Source organism: Myxine glutinosa, chromosome 7 (assembly GCF_964187855.1).
Source record: "Myxine glutinosa chromosome 7, kmMyxGlut1.1, whole genome shotgun sequence".
Classification (NCBI taxonomy): domain Eukaryota; kingdom Metazoa; phylum Chordata; class Myxini; order Myxiniformes; family Myxinidae; genus Myxine; species Myxine glutinosa.
In genome coordinates this window covers 162,211,275-162,233,244 of record NC_136267.1, presented here as the reverse complement: position 1 = coordinate 162,233,244, position 21,970 = coordinate 162,211,275, and the positions used below count along the sequence as shown (strand labels likewise).

General features: G+C 44.1%; 1 protein-coding gene across 1 annotated transcript in view; it reads left to right on the top strand.

Moving 5' to 3' along the window:
• Positions 1 to 21,970, top strand: part of LOC137430909 (parathyroid hormone/parathyroid hormone-related peptide receptor) — a 189,385-nt gene that overhangs the window by 136,108 nt on the left and 31,307 nt on the right. The window contains exon 9 of the mRNA XM_078782470.1: positions 16,698 to 16,767. Within this exon, the coding sequence (XP_078638596.1) occupies positions 16,698 to 16,767 (70 nt within the window). The remainder of the gene's footprint in view (positions 1 to 16,697; positions 16,768 to 21,970) is intronic.

The following is a 21,970-nucleotide window of genomic DNA, read 5'->3' as shown; positions in this document are numbered from 1 at the left end:
GAATGCAGTGCTTGCTTGAATGCTTAAGCCACTTGGAAAATGCTCTGCAAGAAACTTGGAAACTGAACACACTCTCAATGTTGTTGATGCCCAACCCTAGAGCTACTGTAATCTATTTACCTCAGAGTGGAATGACTTCCTGCCACTCCCATAGGGAATGGGTGTACTAGTATAATAAATCCAGAATCTATCTTTTGTTCAGTTTTGGTTTTCCTCTTAATGTTTGTTCATTCCTACATGTCCTTTATATTCCAACACCTCAATTGAATTGCAAAAACTTATTTGCATATACCGTGAAACCCCAACATTCGCGTATTCGACATTCTCAGTTCATAAAATGTGACTTGCTTCTACTTTTGCAGCCCATGTGCTTTAGCTATTCGCGTTTTTTGCAGCCCAAGTGCTTCAGCTATTCGCGTTTTTTGCAGGCGCATAAACCATCTCCGACCAGCCACGTGAAAACCATTTCCCATCAGCCATGCGAAAGCCATTTCCCACCAGCCACACACATAATGCAGCTCTAAAACCATCTCCCACCAGCCACACATAAGCCATCCCTCACCACCATCACTCACCAAACATTCCCCACCAAACAATGGTCACACTACCCACCCCTTCTTCATCTACCCGCAATCCTCTGCACAGACGTGTCCTGTGCGGTGTGTCCTGTGTCTCATTCTTTCTTCTCGTCCCGCTGCCTTAACCTGCTGTGATTCCTTGCACTCATGGACTTTTTGCGCGCATTGTTCGACCATGGGTCATAAGCTCAAAAGTAGTGCAGGAGATGCGTCTGCTCCAAAAAGGCAGAAAAGAGTCATGAGCTTGAGCCACAAAGTGGAGCTACTAGACTGGCTATCAAGGGATGAGAGTGCAGCCTCTGTTAGCAGGTATTATGGCGCGAACGAGTCGACTGTCCGTTACATTAAAAAAAACGAGAAGGCGATTCGGGAAAGTGCCGTGGCTTGCGAAGTACTCAGCACCAAAGTGGTTAAGAGTTCCCATAGAAATAATGAAGAAGGCATTGAAAGTGTGGTTAGAGGGCAATGCCCAGAAAATCGTGCCTTAAAGTGGACCTCTGATTCATGAAAAGGCAAAACGCATGTACAGTACGGTCATCTGATTGCCACGGGTGGTGCTGCAAACATGAGTGATGCAGGTACGAGTGATGCGGGTACGAGCGGCCCCAGTCTCTTACAAGCTAGCAAGAGATGGTTTGACCATTTAAAGAAACAGTACAGTCTCCACAATGTGAATCTCACAGACGAGCGTGCCTCAGCGGACCACGAGGGAGCTGAAACTTTCCCTGCTCAACTTGTGCAGCTCATCGAGGAGATGGGGTTTGTACCAGGGAAATGCGGACAAGACCGGCCTGTTCTGGAAAAAAATCCTACGAGAACTTTCATCTTGAAGTGAGAGAGGAAAGCCACGGGGTTCAAGGCTGCAAATGACCGGGTATCTCTTCTCCTATCTACCAACGCCAAAGGGAACTGCATAATCAAACCAACGATGTTATATCGTTCCCTAAACCCATATGCTCTCAAGGGCACAAATAAGCAAACTCTGCCTGTATTTTGGAGGGCCAATAGAAAAGTGTGGGTAACAGCTGCTATCTTCATGGATTGGTTCCACAATGGTTTTGTCCCTCAAGTGGAGAGGTAATTGGCAGTAAAGAACCTCTCCTTCAAGGTCCTCCTGCTGGTGGACAACGCTCTTGGCCACATCAAGGTGTTGAAGGTGGCTCATCCCAATTTCGAGGTTAGCTTCCTGCCACTGAACACCACCTCCTTGAACCAACCACTTGACCAAGGGGTAATTTTGACGTTCAAACGTAATACACCCACCACACCTTCTGTCGCATCTTGGATGCTATGGAGTCTGATCCTGAACTTACCGTCAGGAAATGTTGGAAGGACTTTAGCCTCGCGCACTGCATCAGCACCATCAAAGACTCACTGGATGAAGTGAAAGACTCCACCATCAATGCTTGCCGGCAAAACCTATGGCCACAGGCAGTCAACAACTTCAGAGGTTTTCCGACCACAACGGCAGACAGGCGGAAAATTGCCGGGTTGACACGGAGGTGGGAGGGGAAGGCTTTGACGATATGGAGCCTGAGGATTTATGAGAGCTCATCGCCTTGCATGGGGAGGAGCTGACTGAGGAGGAGTTGGAGGCCATCATCAAGGTTTCGGAGGAGGAGGATGGGCAGTGAAGAGGAGGAAGAGGTGGCGAGGCCCAACCTGGCCGTCAAGTTTCTGGCTGAGGTGCTGCAGGATATGAGGGCAGTCGCTGACAGGTTACAAGATGCCGGCCTATTAAAGGAGCAGCACCTCCGGTTCAAGAGGGGGTTGATGATGTTCTGTTGTCATACAAAGCATTATACAGAAACATGCAGCACTCAGCAAAACAGCATGTCGATTACCCATTTTTTTGCTTTCGCTCCTCCATATCAACAATATCAGCACCCTCACCCACAGCCTCTTCAGAGGAGTTCACTGGATTCTAACTCATCATAAAAATTGAAAACGATACCTACTGTTGTTGTTTTTTAATTTGTAGAAGCATTTTCATGAAACTGTAATCAAGTTCATTCGTGTTCGTAAAATTAAAAAAATTTCCCTTGCGATTCTCGAACCGCCGGGAACCTATTCCCCTTTTTCCCATTGAAACAATGCCCCGACATTCGTGGATCTGACATTCGCGACATTTTTCATGAAAATGCACACCGTGAATGTCAGGGTCTTGTACTGTACTGTGTTGTATATATTTGTTATGTGAAATCACAAGGTACATTTGTGTTGGGCCATTCTTGCAACTAACTGGGTCTCAGTGAGATAGTCCTTTGGACCATCGCAGCACATGGTCACATCCCTTTATTATGCCTCCGCCGACAAAGTCGCCGGAGGCATTATGTTTTCGGGTTGTCCTTCTGTCCGGGCTAAACCTCGCTTTTCTCGGGAACCATGTGTCCGATTGAGACGAAACTTTCAGGGTAGGAGTGACACCCATGCAGAATGTTTATATTATATTTGTGACGTCATAGGCCATGTGGTATAGCAGCCATCTTGGATTAAAAGCAAATAATTAAAAAAAAAAATTTCTCAGAAACCGCTGAATGGAAAAATTTAAAACTTGGCACATTGTCGAGTACTCCCAATGGGGAACAAAATAATGATAATAATAGCATCATAGGTGAAGTGGTATACCAGCCAAAAATGTTTTTTCATCGAATTCTTTATCCTAAAAAATCTGAAATTGCATGCACATGATCTATGACCCATTTGTATTGAAATATTAAACTTATGACATCATAGGTCACATGGTTTGGTGGCTATTTTGGATTGAAGGAAAATATTAAATAATTATATCTCTGAAACCGCTCACCCTATCGATGTGAAATTTTACAAATATCATCTAACAGCACTGTTGCATATAGTTTGAAAATGATGATGTCATAGGCCACGTGGTTTGGCAGCCATCTTGGATAGAAAAACGAACCTTATCCAATCAACACAAAACTTCACAAACGTGGTCCACTACCCATACATATACAAAGTGATGGCATCTACCCATCGTGGGACTATGCGGAGGCATATTGGCGACACAGTTGCATTTTTCTAGTTTTCATAATGATTTCAGGAAACTTTTACTAACCACAGTGAACCATGTAAGACAAACCCAAGTATTTTTACACAATTAAATTTGTTATTGGCGTATGCCCAGTATAAGACTGCGTTACATTTTATAGCTGGCCTACATAGTGAAGTTCTGAGCTAGTTTCATCAACTCATGATCTGGCTTGAAAACAAAATGAAAACGCTCCTTACGTCTCACCAATTTAATTTGTGGTTTGATACCAATTAGTTACGGCCTGAAGCACACCGGCTTTATTTATAGGTTATCGCACTCAAAATCTATTACTACACATAAAGAAAAAGGAAACAAAGATGGGTGAAGAGAGGGGAAAACCAGATTAGGCCAGCACGAGAGGGAAGGAGTAGGCAGCCAGTGCTGGAGGGTGCTGCTTGTGTAGTCAGTCGCAAGGGAGGACCTACAGTCTGGTGGTCCTGAAGAGGTCCGAAGAGGAGAGACCCTGACGATGCGGATGTGAGCGGTACTGTATCCTCCAGTATCCACTCAAGGCCAGGTTGGGGGATCCAAACTGGAGGAGCTGCAGTGAGAGTTCGAAATAAACACTGTATTCCAGGCAGGCCCCAATGCAGGCCCAGCAGTAGGCCCCAACAATAGGCCCCAATGCATGCCCAGCAGTAGGCCCCAATGCAGGCCCAGTGGTAGGCCCCAATGCAGGTCCCAACGCAGGCCCAGTGGAAGGCCCCAATGCAGGCCCAGCGGTAGCAAGAGTTTAATCAAAGTCAACCTTCAGGTATAGAAGTGTCCACAGGGGTTGATGCAGCACAACCATCAGGTGGAGAGATTGCAGCTGAAAACTCTACAAACACACGAAAAGGCACTCCACCATGAGCCATCCACCAAAATGGCATCTGTCTGTCTCTGTCTGTCTGTCTCTGTCTCTGTCTCTGTCTCTGTCTGTCTGTCTCTGTCTGTGTCTGTGTCTGTCTGTCTGTCTGTGTCTCTCTCTCTCTCCCTCTCTCTCGCCCCCTGCTGGCCGTTTGTGTTTGGGCATGGCAAGATGGCAGCTGTGCATGTGTGGTGAGGTGTGAGCTGCTCCAACCTTCGATCTTGCTACCCCCCCCCCCCCCCCTCCCCTTGTTCGTGTTTCCTCTTACTTTCTGTTTTTCCACTTTTCTTTTTAATCCTCACGTTGTCTACTCTCTGTCTGCCCCCACCACCCCAGTTCAACAAACCCGCTACCACATCTCCTCATCCCCCCCCCCCAGCTCCCCGCCCGTTCTGCCCTACCTCTGCCCGCACCCCCACCACACCCCCCTTCCCCCCCCCATTACGTTCCTCGCTTGTGTTGCTGTTTTGAATCCTTTTCTTCCAGCTTCTACTTTTTCCTCTGAGATACAGAGAGAGAGAGAGAGAGCCCACGCCTTTCGGTGAGGTCAACGGGTGAGTGGTATTCCTATCGACACTCTAAGGAGTTGCGATGGGTTTTCGCTCCTTTCCTCATTAAGAGGTGTGTTTTACCGCGTTCGTTTTCTCGTGCTGGTACATGCCGAGTGGCGTTTTCTTTGCGGTTTTTTTCCCCCTGCTTTTACATAAAACTGTACCTGACCCCTCCCTTTTCCCCCGACCCCTCCCTTTTTTCCCCCGACCCCTCCCTTTTTTCCCCCGACCCCAACTCAGCTTACGGGCTTAGTCCGGGTAGTTTGAATTAGTAAAATGTCGACACGTTCCCTGTATGCGGCTTTCGAAGCTCTCACACGGAAGCATGGCGTGGTGTGCGTTCCTCCCGATGAGGTTAGTGTGGAACACATTGTTATTGCTATTGGGAATATCATTGGGATGGAAAAGATCCGTGCAGCGTCACGAAGCCGCGCTTTAGTATTGTGGTTTTTTTAGCCGAGGAAAGCCTCGTGCATGAGGTTGTCGCGGCTGGTCTGTCCACAGACAATGGACATTTCGTCTTGGTTTCCAAAGGTGGGCGGTCCGCTTCGAAAGTCCGCTTATCCGCTTATCCGCTGCAGCGGACTAACGTTTTCGAAGCGGATAAGCGAATCGGAACAACCCCCGGAAACCGAAGCGGATAAGCGTAAGCGGACTACCGAAAAATTAAAGCGCATCGCGATTCGCCAAATCAGCTGTTAGCCTGAGCCGTTACTCTAGAATTGTGAATATTTATTTAAGTGAATAATAAGTGAAAACTGAATATTTTATTGGACGCTAGAGCGGCAATAACGTCAAGATGGAGAGATTTCTGACTCTCCAGCCCAGCGGCAGTGCCAGGGACAGGCACACGAGCGACGCAAACCAGCAGTCCAGCCCGGCTCGAGCAGTACGGACTACCTGTTCGCCATGGAGGAGGGGCAGCAGGAGGAGAACCTCGAGGAGAAGATCAGGGAAGAGGTCAACAACTGGTCGAGGAAGCTGCTGAGGGGGAACCCGGGGCTCTCGCCCAATTTCTTCCCGCTCGAGTTCCGTGATGCTTGGGTAACTCTATTTCTCAGGCATAACACGCCGCTCCCGAGCTCTGCCTCGGTCGAGCGCGTGTTCAGCTACGGGTCGGACATCCTCAGGCCTAAGAGGTCGGCCCTGGCTGCACCGAACTTCGAGGCCCTCGTCTTCATGAAGGGCAACCTCCAAATCCTCAAGAAGGCCCACGAGGTGGAGGAGGAAGACGAGGACTAGTCAACAGACTGCTAGTCTGTTGACTAGTAGACTCTCTTGTCAAAGAAAGGACGGGCAAATTGATTTTTCTTTAATGTAACTTGCATATATTAAAATTATATTTAAATTAACTGTAGAGTAGAGTAGAGTCGAGTGGAAAACTTTATTTCAATACATTTTGAATAAATTTTATTTAAATAAAAATGTATATTTTTGATCTTAAAAGCTTTGTTTGTCTTTGTAGTAGTTAGAAATGGCTATTTAGGCTTTAAAAGCATTAAATTCCCTTTAGAAACGTCAAAAATCGCTTTAAAAACGTCGAAGCGCTTTAAAAAAATCGAATCGAAGCGGATAAGCGGATAACCGGTAAGCGGACTAAGATTTTCGGCCGCTGAAGCGGAGAAGCGAATCGGACTACACGGGCTGGCGGAGCGGATAAGCGGTAAGCGGACTTAAAATTTTCCGAATCGCGCCCACCTTTATTGGTTTCCCCACTCGATACCCCAGCTGTCAAAATACTCCTATCCAACGTACCCCCGTTTCTAAAAAATGAGTCGCTGTTAGCGGAACTATCGCGCTATGGTACAGTCGTGTCCCAGATCAAGATGCTGCCGCTGGGCTCTCAGAGTGAACAGGCGAAGCATGACATGTCTTTCCGACGCCAGGCATACATTGTACTTCCCACATCCAACGTGGATAAAGTATTAAACGTGGTAATTAAATTCCGTATAAAAAATCACGACGACCAAGTATATGCGTCAACCGAGACATTAAAATGCTTCACTTGTGGAAAGTTCGGACATTTAAAACGTTTCTGTCCCCGAACTGCACCCTCTGTGACCGAGCAGACAGGCTCTCTGGACAATACTGTGCCCCCTCTATCTCCCAACACTGACGGGCAAACTCCCCCAACTACTGTCTCAGATCCCCCACTACCTCCCAACACTGACGGGCAAACTCCCCCAACTACTGTCTCAGATCCCCACTACCTCCCAACACTGACGGTCAAACTCCCCCAACTACTGTCTCAGATCCCCCACTACCTCTCAACACTGACGGGCAAACTCCCCCAACTACTGTCTCAGATCCCCCACTACCTCTCAACACTGACGGGCAAACTCCCCCAACTACTGTCTCAGATCCCCCAATACCTCCCAACACTGACGGGCAAACTCCCCCAACTACTGTCTCAGACCCCCCACTACCTCTCAACACTGACGGGCAAACTCCCCCAACTACTGTCTCAGATCCCCCACTACCTCCCAACACTGACGGGCAAACTCCCCCAACTACTGTCTCAGATCCCCCACTACCTCTCAACACTGACGGGCAAACTCCCCCAACTACTGTCTCAGATCCCCCACTACCTCCCAACACTGACGGGCAAACTCCCCCAACTACTGTCTCAGACCCCCCACTACCTCTCAACACTGACAGGCAAACTCCCCCAACTACTGTCTCAGATGACATCGTACCAAATTTAACGAACATGAACAACTGGGATGGGTTTACACTTGTTTCCTCATTAAGGAAGAGAAAAACACCCCAGGATTCATTTACACCTCGTAAAGAAAAGGTGGTAGTTTTTCAGTCAAACACCGGGAATGCCTCTGTCCGACCAAACTACTACCAGCAACCGGTACGAACTGCTCATGCATGAGAATGTAGATCCCCAGCCCTTACCTGAGACTTTCCCCCACAATGCAATGCAGGAAAATTACATCCCTCCTCAAGGGAAAAGTAAAGCTGTTCCGTGTCCTCCTGTGAATGATGCCGAAGGGCATCAAGACCCGATCGTAAAAATAGGAGGAAACGTGATAGCAGAAAACCCGATCGTACCTCCAGCGCCCCCAATTTCTGAGCACAATGAAAATATTCTAACCCCAACAGTACCTGTGCCGGCGGTCTTACATAACATGCCTGAGCACACTGGTAAAACTGACAGAGAACCTCAAACTGTTAAACCGGTTACGGTCCCCCCCCCCCCCTGCTCCTTTTATTCTACTACCCCCTCCTGCTCCTATTAATATGGAGCAGGATGACACCTGCACACCACAAGGTACGTCAGAGCCCCAAGAACCAGGAATTGAAAGTTTCCCAGACAGTGGTTCTGACATGTCTGATGAGGAATCTTACGAAATTGAGGAGTTCCCTACAACAAGTGAATCCAATGTCTTACCAACCCAAATATTGAAATTCCTCAACCACACTTTTAGAAAGAGAAACGTAGACATTAAAGATCACTTTTCTGACCTGCACGGGTTTATCGACACAGCAAGGAACATCATCCGACGGCCTCGTGACCACCATTTCACAGAAGCCCAATGTAGCAGGCTAAAAAAGTACATTGTGAGAGCAAAAGATGAACTAAAAAAATGGGTTTTGGAAGTTTAAATATAAATGGTGGCACGAGTCAGCTGCGCAAACTCCAAGTGGTGAACCTTGCACTACAGAAAACATTAGACGTACTTTTCTTACAGGAAACCCACACTACGCCAGCATCCCATGCAGAATGGAACTGGATGATGAAAACGACCAATTTTTTTCGTGATTGCAATTCCCGAACTGCGGGAGTGGCTTTTCTTTTGAATCCCCATTTCCATCCATCAAAACTTTCCTTTAAAAACATAATCCCAGGGCACCTAGCCTCCCTAGAATTTGTTATTAATAACATAAATTTTACTTTGTTGAACGTTTATGCCCCTTCAAATAGCACGGAGCGGCAATGCTTCTACGCTAGATTAGGGCCTTATATGAGGCAAATAGACCTGCACAGGTGTATTATAATGGCAGGTGATTTTAACTGCACTCTGCAACCAAACCTAGATAGGAACGGTGCAGAACCCCATCCCGGACCAGCTAAATTATTAGCAGAGATAATAAGGGATTTTAAGCTTCAGGATCTTTGGCGGCAACAAAATCCCACGACGCATCAATTTACCTGGAGCAAGATCACAAACAACCAAGTATCCCCAGCTAGGCTCGACTGGATCTATATAAATTCACCATTTTTTAATCTCTCCCCCACCACTGGAATTTTGCCCTCTGGTTTTTCAGATCACCATTTAATTACTGTGAATTACCATTCACATCTGTTTTTGAATCGCCATTCTTTCTGGAAGCTTAATGTCACCATCTTAGAACACCCCTCCTTTCGGGCTGCTTTCGAAGACGTATGGTCTGTTCTATTAAATCAAAAACACCAGTTTACAGATCAGCGTTTGTGGTGGGACAACATAAAGGCCCAATGTAGAGGATTTTGCCAACAATTTTGTTTCCTAAGAACACAAGAGGAACGTAGAATAAAGGCTAGTTTAGAAAAGGGAATTCTACAAATTCAAACAAATTTAAAAACTCACTCTTCTCCCCAACAAGAACTGAGACTGAAAGAAAAGAAAGCTTTCCTTAATACAATAATTGAGAACCAAACCCAAGGGGCATTAAAAAGATTATGGTTTCAGCAGCTCAACCTTTTGGACACGCCAACCCGATACTTCTTTGATTTTGAATCTAAGGTTCCTCACCCCCAAATTACTGCTCTAAAATGCCCTGACAATTCTGTCATCACTCACCCTGAAGGAATCAAGAGGGAAGCTAGACTCTTTTTCTCCAACCTTTACAAAACAAAAGAAGTTGATCTAAATGGTGTCCCTCACTTATTTGATGGTGTTTCCACCTTAACCCCAGAGCAAAGGCAGAGCCTGGAGAAACCACTCACACTTGAGGAACTCTCCATCGCATTAAAGAGCCTTGGCAAAGGAAAATCACCTGGCATCGACGGTCTACCGCCAGAATTTTTCGAATCTTTCTGGGACCGAATTGGCCCTGAACTGCTATCAGTCTTCCAGGAAAGCCTTGAAAAGAATGAACTCCCGCTGAGCTGCAGAAGAGCAGTACTTACCTTGCTTCCAAAGAAAGGCGACCCTTTACTCATCTCCCAGCGGAGGCCAATATCATTACTATGTACTGATTACAAGATCTTTTCCAAAGCTATTGCCTTACGTTTTTCACCCTTCCTAAAGAACATTGTAGACATGGACCAAACTTATTGTGTTCCTGGTCGTAATATCCATGACAGTATTTCTGTTATTCGTGATTTGATTGATGTTTGTGATATCCATCATGAAAGTGTTGGCCTTGTTTTCCTAGATCAGGAGAAGGCTTTTGATTATGTTTCTCATGAGTACTTGTCCGAAGTATTAAATCGATTTGGTTTTGGACCCTTTATTTTATCATGTATACATACTCGTATGTGTTACTCAAACGTATCTGCCCTGCTAAACATAAATAATGAGCTTGTGCCCCCTTTTTGGATTAAAAGAGGTGTCAGGCAGGGCTGCCCACTGTCAGGTGCTTTATACACCCTTTCCCTTGAACCCCTCTTAAACACGCTTCGAAAGTCTTTGACTGGTTTCACTGTTAGAGGTTTAAACCACACTATAAAGACCATTGCCTACGCTGATGATATATGTGTTTGTATCAAAAACTCTGATGACATTGCTAAGATGATGCCTGCTTTAGCACTTTTTAACAGAGCCTCTTCAGCAAAAATCAATTGGAAAAAGACTGAGGCACTGTGGCTCGAATCCCTTTCCCCACCCCCATTCTCCCCACCCCCCCTCACCCCCGTTTCTCCCCGCAAATATTGCTTGGAGAAGAGATGGGATCAAGTTTTTGGGAGTTTTTCTAGGTCCTAGAGATTTCATCAGGCATAACTGGGAAGGTTTGCCTGAACGAATTGAACTGCTTTTAATAAAATGGAAAGGCCTACTCTGCCAATTGTCTTACCGTGGCAGAGTATTGGTCATAAACAACCTGGTTACCTCCATTCTGTGGCACAAGGTCTTGGCTCTGCAACCACCTGCTGGTTTAATCGACAATACAGAAGAGCGTCACTCATTTCTTCTGGTCTGGAATGCATTGGCTACAACCGGAAAGATTGAATTTTCCGATATCTGACGGTGGTCAAGGACTTGTCAATGTAAAATGCCGAATCATGGCTTTTCGTCTACGCACGATATGGTCCATTTTGCACGAGCCTGCTGTGCTTTGGAGGCAACTTGCGTGCTGCATTTTGGGTCGTTTTGAGAATTTTGGTCATGCTAAGGAGCTTTTCCTGATGGACTTGACAATGTTTGATTTCTCTTCACTCCCCTCTTTCTACCGAAGTTTGTTAAATGCATGGCAAGCTCTCAAAAGCCATCGGGATCATACTACGTTCGAGAGATCCATGTTCTTCAACGAGCCACTGTTTTGCAACGCGCTTTTTGAGGGTTTTGATAACAGCAGGGCCTTCATTCAAAAGTTTGTGGCTGCATCAATAACTAAAGTGTGCCACCTTAGAGACAATGCAAATGATAAGTGGCTAAGTGTTGCTGCTATTGCCTCGGCGACTGGCGTCAGATCATCTCGCCAACTAGACAGATGTTTAAGGGTGGTGCTTCGTGCCTACCTCCCAACATTGGTTGGTTCGTCCTGTACCTCCCTCTGAGCCGAGCCTCTCTCCTTTCCCCAACCTTCTTTTGTCGGCCTCTGAAAACTTGGAGCCAATAAATTTGGCCGCTCCTTTTCCTCTTCCAGTGGTAACTGTAAAACCTTATATCTCCAATGTTTAAAAGCTCTTTTCCCCTCCTTGTCTCCCCCAGCACCTTGCAGGTGGTCTGCAGTCCTGCCACACACTCCTCCTTTCTCCCCAAACTGGGGATGGTATTATAAAAATCCTGTGCCAAAACGTGCTGATCTCCAATGGAGAATCGCACATTGGATAATACCCACAAACTCTCTCATTCACCGCTTTTCACAAGCGACAAGTGATCAGTGTCCCTTTTGTGGACAGAGAGAAACCCTGCCTCAGTGCCCCATGTGTATATTCAATGCAGTCGTTTAACTCTCTCTTTTTGTTTTCTTGAAAGTGCTATTTGCATGTCTTTCCATTGATTTCAATTTTCCAATCTTCATTTTAGGTCCAGGTGGCCCCTTAAACATCCAAGCAACAATTCTTGCAAACTTTTTCATTTCCCAAGCAAAATTGGCAATTTACAAAACCAGAAAATCCAAGATAAAGAATGATTTGTACAATACAGATACTGTAGCAATGTTCAGAGCTTTTTGTGAAAGCCGGATAAAACTTGATTTTTACTGTTACTCGCTTTCTAGCCAACTTGAACTCTTTGAAAGAATGTGGTGTGTAAAGGATTTTTGTGAAATATCTGAGGGCCATTTGGTGCTTTTACTGTAGGCATATTTGTCATGAAAAAAAAATTCGTGTATTTTTTTTGTTAAAAGCAAAAACTCACTTGATTTTGTAAGAAGGTATCATAAGCTTTAAAAAAATTTAGGGTGGCATTTTTTCTGAACATTCTAACGGCCTGAAATCCAAGATGGCCGCCACCGTAGCAAAACGCCCTAAATTTGACGCTAAAATTAACTTAATGTGGTTTAAATATTTTTGTTTTCAGCATGAACTGCTTGAAACTTGTATATAGAGGTGACTATAATAACAATAACTTCCACCTGACTACTAATCTTTTTATTTCGCACAATTTCAGACAGAGGCTGCCTTTTTTATTTCAACATGGCGGCCGGAAAATTGACGTTCGAATCCAGTCACCGGCAGCAGTTTGTTCGCTTTATAGTGTTAAGGTTCCACTTGTCCATTTTATGGTGTACTAACATATTCTTTTCTTCTTTTGCAGGCTGCAAGTACCCACAGCAAAACCATCACCCAGGATAACAGCTTAGAGACCTTAGATTAACCAAAATGGCAGAGTCTTCATCTAACAAGAAGTCAAAAACGGTGGATTTTGAACTATGCTTTATTTGCCAGTTGAGCAGCAAGCAAACAGATTATACAAACTATGTGCTTCGTCCTTCTTTGCCTTCAGTAGAGAAAGTAATTACAACAACTGATGTTCGATGTTCATATGGGGAAACAGAATTCTCTACATTAAAGAATCGCATAAAAGGTTTGTCAGCCCATGAACTGTTACAGAATGGTTTTTCATACCACAAGACATGTTATAAGGATCTCACACATAAAACATGCATTGAACGAGCCAAGACCCGATATGAGAAAGGACAAGCGACAGGCAGCGTCAGTTATATAAAAAAGAAGACAAAAGGACGACTGAAAAAATCTGATGCTGCATCTACAAGTGCTTCCACATCACAGCGATCTACCAGAAGTCAGGCTTTCGACAAGGAGATGTGTGTCATTTGTCAGGAAGACAAAGCAGACAAATTGCACGACGTCTCAACTGAAAACATGGGAGCTCAGCTCAAAGCCATTGGTCAACAAACAGACAGAAAACTTTTGAAAGTTAGACTGAGCAATGTTGTAGGATCATCTGATCTTCTTACAGCAGTTGCTGAGGACATGAAGTATCACCTTCTGTGCTTAGGCCATGCAAAACGAGACATAGAAAAAGCTAACAGACCTCCAAAACAGCATGTTCATTTTGCACAGTTAGTGTCTGACCTGGAGATGCTCGACATGGTGGAAACTGAAATCAATGACCCATCTAACAGTTCAGCTTTGAATATGAATGACATTGAACAATCATATGTTGGTTTGCTAGAAGCCAATGGGTTCCCTTTACCCGACAATCCGCGATACAAACCATACTTAAAGCAACTGATTTTGGACAACATCGCTGATGTGCACTTCACCAGGCCTCCAGACAAAACCAAACCTGAGCAAGTACTTTCTACAAAATCCAAGGAAACCCTGTTAGCTGGTGCGTTGGCCTCCGATACAAAAGACCTAAGAGAAGATGTGAAAGTCCTTCTGAAAGCATCTAAAATACTGAGAAGAGACATTGCAAGCGCAACCCCGTGGAAATTCGAAGGAACATTTGATAATTATGAACCACCTGCTTTGCTTCAACTCCTCTGCAAGCTTGCTATCCAAGGTTTACATCATGTTAAAACAATCAGCAGGGCCGAATCTATGAACCAAAGTGCATCTGTGCTGGCACAACATTTCGTATGTGCATACAAGTCTGATCGGCAGGTCACCTATGAAACAAAACATGAAGATGTCACTTTCAAACACCGCACTGAGACTCCCCTTACCGTCGTCTTATCTCTGGATGTGCACAAAAACATGGCTGTGGTAAATTCAGTTATCAAAACGGAACAAATGAAAACATGCCAAGACTTTGCAGATGCCTTTCTCCAGATAATCTGTAACATGGCAGCACAATATGATGAGGTCAGATTGGTGTTCGACCGGTACATCAAAACATCGCTCAAGGAACAGATGAGGACAAAGAGGACCAAGGGAAAGTCAACATATTACCACGTGAAGGACAACACTTTAATCCAACATATTTCCCTGAAGGACTTCTTATCAGATATCCGCGCCAAAGGACAACTGACCGAGTATTTGGCTGACAAAGTTGTATGTCACAGCAAGAGCTCCAACAACAGACTGAAACAACTTATGGTGACCTCAGGAACACAAACCAAGGGCAATGTTGATATCCCAGACTCGCTCCTCACTCACAGCCAAGAAGAGGCAGACACTTTGCTTGTACTGCATGCTCTAACTGTTCTCAATGAAGCAGAACTTGTTGTCAGTTCCCCAGACACAGACGTCTTTTTGTTGCTTGTCTACATGTATCCAAACTTACCAACGTCTACAACCTTCCTTACGGGAAAGGGCAGGCTGAAGAGGAACATTTCTGTGCGGAGCATATACAACAACTTAGGACCAAAGCGCGCTTATGCACTGTTAGGTTTTCATGCTCTGACAGGTTCCGATATGTCTGGTAGATTTGCTGGCAGAACCAAAGACTCGTGCTTCAAGGCATTTATGTCTTGTGATGATGAGATCCTGGATGCACTAGCAATGCTCGGGAATGATGACATTGATCTGCCCGCTGATGTATGCTCTCAGTTGGAACGCTTTGTCTGTATTTTGTATCGATCCAAAATCTACACAAAAGTGAATGAGCTCCGTTGGTTCCTCTACTCAAATCGTGCAGCCGAAGGAGAAAACCTACCACCAACTTCTGGTTCACTGGACTTGCACATTCGTCGGGCACATTCCATATCCATGATTTGGAGAAAAGCTTGTGAAACTCACCCGTGCCTCCCAGCACCAGCTGCATTTGGTTGGACATTTGATGCAGTTTCAAGTCATTTCTCTCCAGTTCGCTGTTTGAATCCACCAGCTCCTGAAGCAGTATTGCACCTCATAAAGTGCGGGTGCAAACGTGGATGCGAAGGAAGGTGCAGCTGTCGCAAGAACAATATCCCATGTACGGAAGTTTGTGGATGCTGGGTTTTCAGCTGCAACAACAAAACTGTCCAACCAGGGATAAATGAAGACTGTGAAGATTGAGGTGTTACTTTCTATGACATTCACAAAATTATAATTCACTTGATATCCATTGTTAAAAATACTAAATGAAAGCCAGGCATTTAATCAGTATGACTTTTTGCATCTTGCTGTTTAAACGATTTAAGAGATTGAACAGTAATTCAAGTATTTCATTTTATTTAGATCTGTTTGTTGGCTTGTTAATTATGTATTCTTTGTGAAAAATACATGTCTTTAAATAGATACTTTGTTTGTAATTACATGCGAAGGGAGAAGGTATAGTTTACATTGCGGGTGCGCGGTAGCCATTTTGGAATTTGGCATGTAGATCATACATATAACATAAATTTGATGATTCCATTCGATTCCTGGTCTCAGAAAACATATATTTAGACACTGTATTTGTAATTGTATCACATGTACTCGCGAAGATATCGCATTATTAGTGTTCGGTGGCCATTTTGGACGCCATATTGGATTTCATAGTCTTAGAATGTTCAGAAAAAATGCCACCCTAATTTTTTTTTAAGCTTATGATACCTTCTTACAAAATCAATTGAGTTTTTGCTTTTAACAAAAAAAATACACGAAATTCCAAATATGCCTATACTATTTCTCTCTAGTCTTTACTAAATATCCTTTGTGTTTTTTTGGTAGCTTCACGGTTTGTTGGTTTTGATTTCCCTGATGGTAAAATTGTATGTAACTAGTTTGTTTATTTTGTTTTGACTGTAAAAAATCTTCATTTTATACTTTTGTAATAAAAGTCAAGTCAGTCTGTGTCTCTGTCTCTGTCTCTGTCTCTGTCTCTGTCTCTGTCTCTGTCTCTGTCTCTGTCTCTCTCTCTCTCTCTCTCTCTCTCTCTATCTCTCTCTCTCTATCTCTATCTCTCTATCTCTCTCTCCTCTGAATCACCTTCTGGGGCCCTCCTCTGCCCCCACAGCCAATCATAAGCTTTACACCCGTGGGCCAAACCATTTGGTCTAACTCAAAGGAAGGGGGGGGGGGGGGGGGAGGGGGAAGGAAGAAGAAAAGAAAGGTCACAGACCGTAACAAATTTATTTCACATCAATTTGAATGTACTTATGTGAGTTATTGCTCTTGGTTACTGTGATTATAGGTGCTGGGACATGGAAACCGACAAAAATTATGAATGGATTTATGAAGGTCCAATCCTGCTCTCAGTCGTGGTGAGTTTTCACAAAGGGAGGTTGTCACTATAATAATCGTTTTAAACGACAATCAGGAAGGGAGTTGTGTTTTATCTGGGAATGTGATGAATGATTACTTTATCATGAATGTTCACAACTATAATTTGAACACGAAACTCATCGGAGGGAAATCTGATGGAACTGTTTGTTGTTCCCATCTGAGCAGTTAGTTAAAGAGGATGGGATGCCACATTCAAATCCATAACAGTGCTTTGTTCATTGTCTGCTAATATTCTTGAAGTTCATTGAAAATATAATGATGTCTTCGCATGTCCTTGTCTTGTATACAATGTGTACACACGACACCAGGTGCCTTAGATCATGGTAAAATAATCAACAAATTCCTAAAACTGGGAGTTTTATGTGACGAGTCAACTGAGAACTTGTATTGATTAGATGCTGGCCTGATAAATGGAACATGTCCTTCATCCAGCAACTCGAGGATGCACATTATCATTATTCCAGTTAAGCTTCCAAAATCCATGGCGATAGGACTCCTCCACCCTTTTGTTCCTGTTTTCTCCCATCTGTGTAGCCACCTCCCTCAGGCTGTTCGATCCTACACTTCCCTCCATGGCTTCAATTAAGGAATGCGCAGTAATCTCATGTCACCATCCCCACACTCCTCCCAAACCTCCATCCTTACCCAAATACTTATAGACCTCAATAACCTTCCCTTGGCCCAACCCTCTTGTATACAGGTTAGTGTTTCCTCCCCTATTCTCACTCTTTTAAAGCTTTTCCTCCCATATTCTCACTCTTTTAAAGATCTTCCTCCTCTATTCTCGCTCTTTTAAAGCTCTTCTTCCCCTATTCTCACTCTTTTAAAGCTCTTCCTCCCATATTCTCACTCTTTTAAAGCTCTTCCTCCTCTATTCTCACTCTTTTAAAGCTCTTCCTCCCCTATTCTCGCTCTTTTAAAGCTCCAACTCCCCTATTCTCGCTCTTGTAAAGCTCTTCCTCCTCTATTCTCGCTCTTTTAAAGCTCTTCCTCCCCTATTCTTGCTCTTTTAAAGCTCTTCTTCCCCTATTCTCACTCTTTTAAAGCTCTTCCTCCCATATTCTCACTCTTTTAAAGCTCTTCCTCCTCTATTCTCACTCTTTTAAAGATCTTCCTCCCCTATTCTCACTCTTGTAAAGCTCTTCCTCCTCTATTCTCGCTCTTTTAAAGCTCTTCCTCCCCTATTCTCACTCTTTTAAAGCTCTTCGTCCCATATTCTCACTCTTGTAAAGCTCTTCCTCCTCTATTCTCGCTCTTTTAAAGCTCTTATTCCCCTATTCTCAATCTTTTAAAGCTCTTCTTCCCTTATTCTCGATCTTTTAAAGCTCTTCTTCCCCTATTCTCACTCTTTTAAAGCTCTTCTTCCCCTATTCTCACTCTTTTAAAGCTCTTCCTCCCATATTCTCACTCTTTTAAAGATCTTCCTCCTCTATTCTCGCTCTTTTAAAGCGCTGCTTCCCCTATTCTCGCTCTTTTAAGGCTCTTCCTCCCCTATTCTCACTCTTATAAAGCTCTTCCTCCCATATTCTCACTCTTATAAAGCTCTTCCTCCCATATTCTCACTCTTTTAAAGCTCTTCTTCCCCTATTCTCACTCTTTTAAAGCTCTTCTTCCCCTATTCTCACTCTTTTAAAGCTCTTCCTCCCATATTCTCACTCTTTTAAAGCTCTTCTCCTCTATTCTCACTCTTTTAAAGCTCTCCCTCCCCTATTCTCGCTCTTTTAAGGCTCTTCGTCCCCTATTCTCGCTTTTTTAAAGCTCTTCTTCCCCCATTCTCACTCTTTTAAAATTCTTCATCCCATATTCTAGCTCTTTTAAAGCTGTTCCTCCCCTATTCTCGCTCTTTTAAAGCTCTTCTTCCCCAATTCTCTGTCTTTTAAAGCTCTTCTTCTCCTATTCTCAATCTTTTAAAGCTCTTCTTCCCCTATTCTCGATCTTTTAAAGCTCTTCCTCCCATATTCTCACTCTTTTAAAGCTCTTCCTCCCATATTCTCGCTCTTTTAAAGCTCTTCTTCCCCTATTCTCACCCTTTTAAAGCTCTTCCTCCCATATTCTCACTCTTTTAAAGCTCTTCCTCTCCTATTCACACTCTTTTGAAGCTCTTCCTCCTCTCTTCTCGCTCCTTTAAAGCTCTTCCTTTCTTATTCTCACCCTTTAAAAACTCTACCTCTCCTATTCTCGCTCTTTTAAAGCTCTTCTTTGCCCATTCTCGCTCTTTTAAAGCTCTTCCTCCCATATTCTCGCTCTTTTAAAGCTCTAACTCCCCTATTCTCACTCTTTTAAAGTTCTTCCTCTCCTAGTCTCACTCTTGTAAAGCTCTTCCTCCTCTATTCTTGCTCTTTTAAAACTCTTCTTCTCCTCTTCTCGCTCTTTTAAAGCTCTCCTTCTCCTATTCTCGCTCTTTTAAAGCTCCTCCACTCCTATTCTCGCTCTTTTAAGGCTTTTACTCTCCTATTCTTTCTCTTTTAAAGCTTTTCCTCTCCTATTCTTGCTCTTTTAAAGCTCTTCCTCTCCTATTCCCGCTCTTTTAAAGCTCTCCCTTTCTTATTCTCACTCTTTTAAAGCTCTTCTTCTCCTATTCATGCTTCAGAGAGACTCCACTCTCTGCCGCTCCATTCCTCTTCCCTCAGATCGGCAGTCTGCTGCCTCCTCACTCTCTGAAGACCTGGACAAAATCACAGACTGGTCAAACAAGTGGAACATGTCTTTCAATCCTGACAAATCTCACACTCTTACTATGTCTCTCCAAAAAGATCGACTGGACAACCCTCCCATCTACTTTCTCAACAATCCTCTCCAAGAAGTTCTGTCGCTCAAGATTTTGGGTCTCACTATCTGCCATGATCTTTCTTGGGAAAACCACATTTCCAAGCTGGCCTCCAAAGCCAGTCGCCGACTGGGCATCCTCCGTCGTGCGAAGTCCTTCCTCGGCACACCTGAGCTCCTCACCACATACAAGGCTTTCATCCGCAGCTCAATGGAATACTGTTCTCCCCTATGGGCCGGTGCTCCTGCCTCACACCTAGCTCGGCTTCACACTGTTGAAACCAAAGCTTTCAGAATTATTGGAATCTCCCGCGATGAAGCTATCTCTGAGGGCCTTTCACTCACTCACCGCAGGCAGGTAGGTGGTCTTTCTGTCTTCTACCGACTCCTCTCTGGCCTTGCACCCCCAGCTCTCTCTGTGCTCTGTCCCCCAAATATTCCTACAGGTCGCACAACATCTGCCAGCAACCCTCTGATGGTTAAACTGCCGAAATCTCGGCTCTCTGCTCACCTTCACTCTTTCATTCCTCTTTTCTCCCGCCTCTGGAACAAACTCCCTCACTCCCTTCAATCCCACTCCTCCCTTCAGGTCTTTAAAACAGCTGTTCACCACCATCTCTTATCTTCCCCCATCCAAAACCTTGATCTTTTCTACCCCCGCTAATTCACCCCAGATCCACCTTGTTTGAAATTCCAACTTCTTTCCTGGAAGTCCTGGCAGTGTCCATATGTTTTATACCTCTCCCACCGCCCCCTTCCCATGCCCCCCCCCCCCCCCAAAGCCCTCGCCCTCTCTCAGATCTCTCCATGTCTCCATGTCTCTCGGTCCCTGCTCTCAAATGTTGTGTTTGTGTCCTTCCCCCTCTCTCCCCATCTTGTCTACCGCTCCCGATGTTATATGTTTTATGTGTCTGTTTGTCTTTCTGTGTGATTAATATTCGCTCTCTCACGAGCCTCGATCTTGTATACAAAAAAAAAAAAAAAAAAAAAAAAAAAAAGCTCTTTTAAAGCTCTTCCTCTCCTATTCCTGCTCTTTTAAAGCTCCACCTCTCCTATTCCCGCTCTTTTAAAACTCTTCTTCCCATATTCTCACTCTTTTAAAGCTCTTCCTCTCCTATTCTCACTCTTTTAAAGCTCTCCCTCTCCTATTCTTAATCTTTTAAAGCTCTTCCTTTCTTATTCTCACTCTTTTAAAGCCCTTCCTCTCCTATTCACGCTCTTTTAAAGCTCTTCCTCTCCTATTCTCGCTCTTTTAAAGCGTTTACTCTCTATTCTTTCTCTTTTGAAGCTTTTCCTCTCCTATTCCCGCTCTTTTAAAGCTCTTGCTCTCCTATTCTTGCTCTTTTAAAGCTCTCCTCTCCTATTCTCGCTCTTTTAAAGCTCTTCCTCTCCTATTCACACTCTTTTAAAGCTCTTCCTCTATTCTCGCTCCTTTAAAGCTCTTCCTCCCCTATTCTCGCTCTTTTAAAGCTCTTCCTCTCCTATTCACACTCTTTTAAAGCTCTTCCTCTCCTATTCTCACTCTTTTAAAGCTCTCCCTCTCCTATTCTTACTCTTTTAAAGCTCTTCCTTTCTTATTCTCACTCTTTTAAAGCTCTTCCTCTCCTATTCACGCTCTTTTAAAGCTCTTCCTCCCCTATTCTCGATATTTTAAAGCTCTTCCTCTCCTATTCTCACTCTTTTAAAGCTCTTCCTCTCCTATTCCCACTCTTTTAAAGCTCTTCCTCTCCTATTCTCACTCTTTTAAAGCTCTTCCTTTCTTATTCTCACTCTTTTAAAGCTCTTCTTCTCCTATTCTCGCTCTTTTAAAGCTCTACCTCTCCTATTCCCGCTCTTTTAAAGCTCTTCCTCTCCTATTCTTGCTCTTTTAAAGCTTTTCAGCTCCTATTCTTGCTCTTTTAAAGATCTTCTTCCCCTATTCTCGATCTTTTAAAGCTCTTCCTCCCATATTCTCACTCTTTTAAAGCTCTTCCTCCCCTATTCTCGCTCTTTTAAAGCTCTTCTTCCCCCATTCTCGCTCTTTCAAAGCTCTTCCTCCCATATTCTAGCTCTTTTAAAGCGCTTCCTCCCCTATTCTCACTATTTTAAAGCTCTTCTTCCCCCATTCTCGCTCTTTTAAAGCTCTTCCTCCAATATTCTTGCTCTTTTAAAGCTCTTTCTCCCCTATTCTCGCTCTTTTAAAGCTCTTCCTCTCCTATTCTCGCTCTTTTAAAGCTCGTCCTCCCCTATTCTCGATATTTTAAAGCTCTTCCTCTCATATTCTTGCTCTTTTAAAGCTCTTCCTTTCTTATTCTCACTTTTAAAGCTCTTCTTCTCCTCTTCCCGCTCTTTTAAAGGTCTTCCTCTCATATTCTTGCTCTTTTAAAGCTTTTCCTCTCCTATTCTTGCTCTTTTAAAGCTCTTGCTCTTCTATTC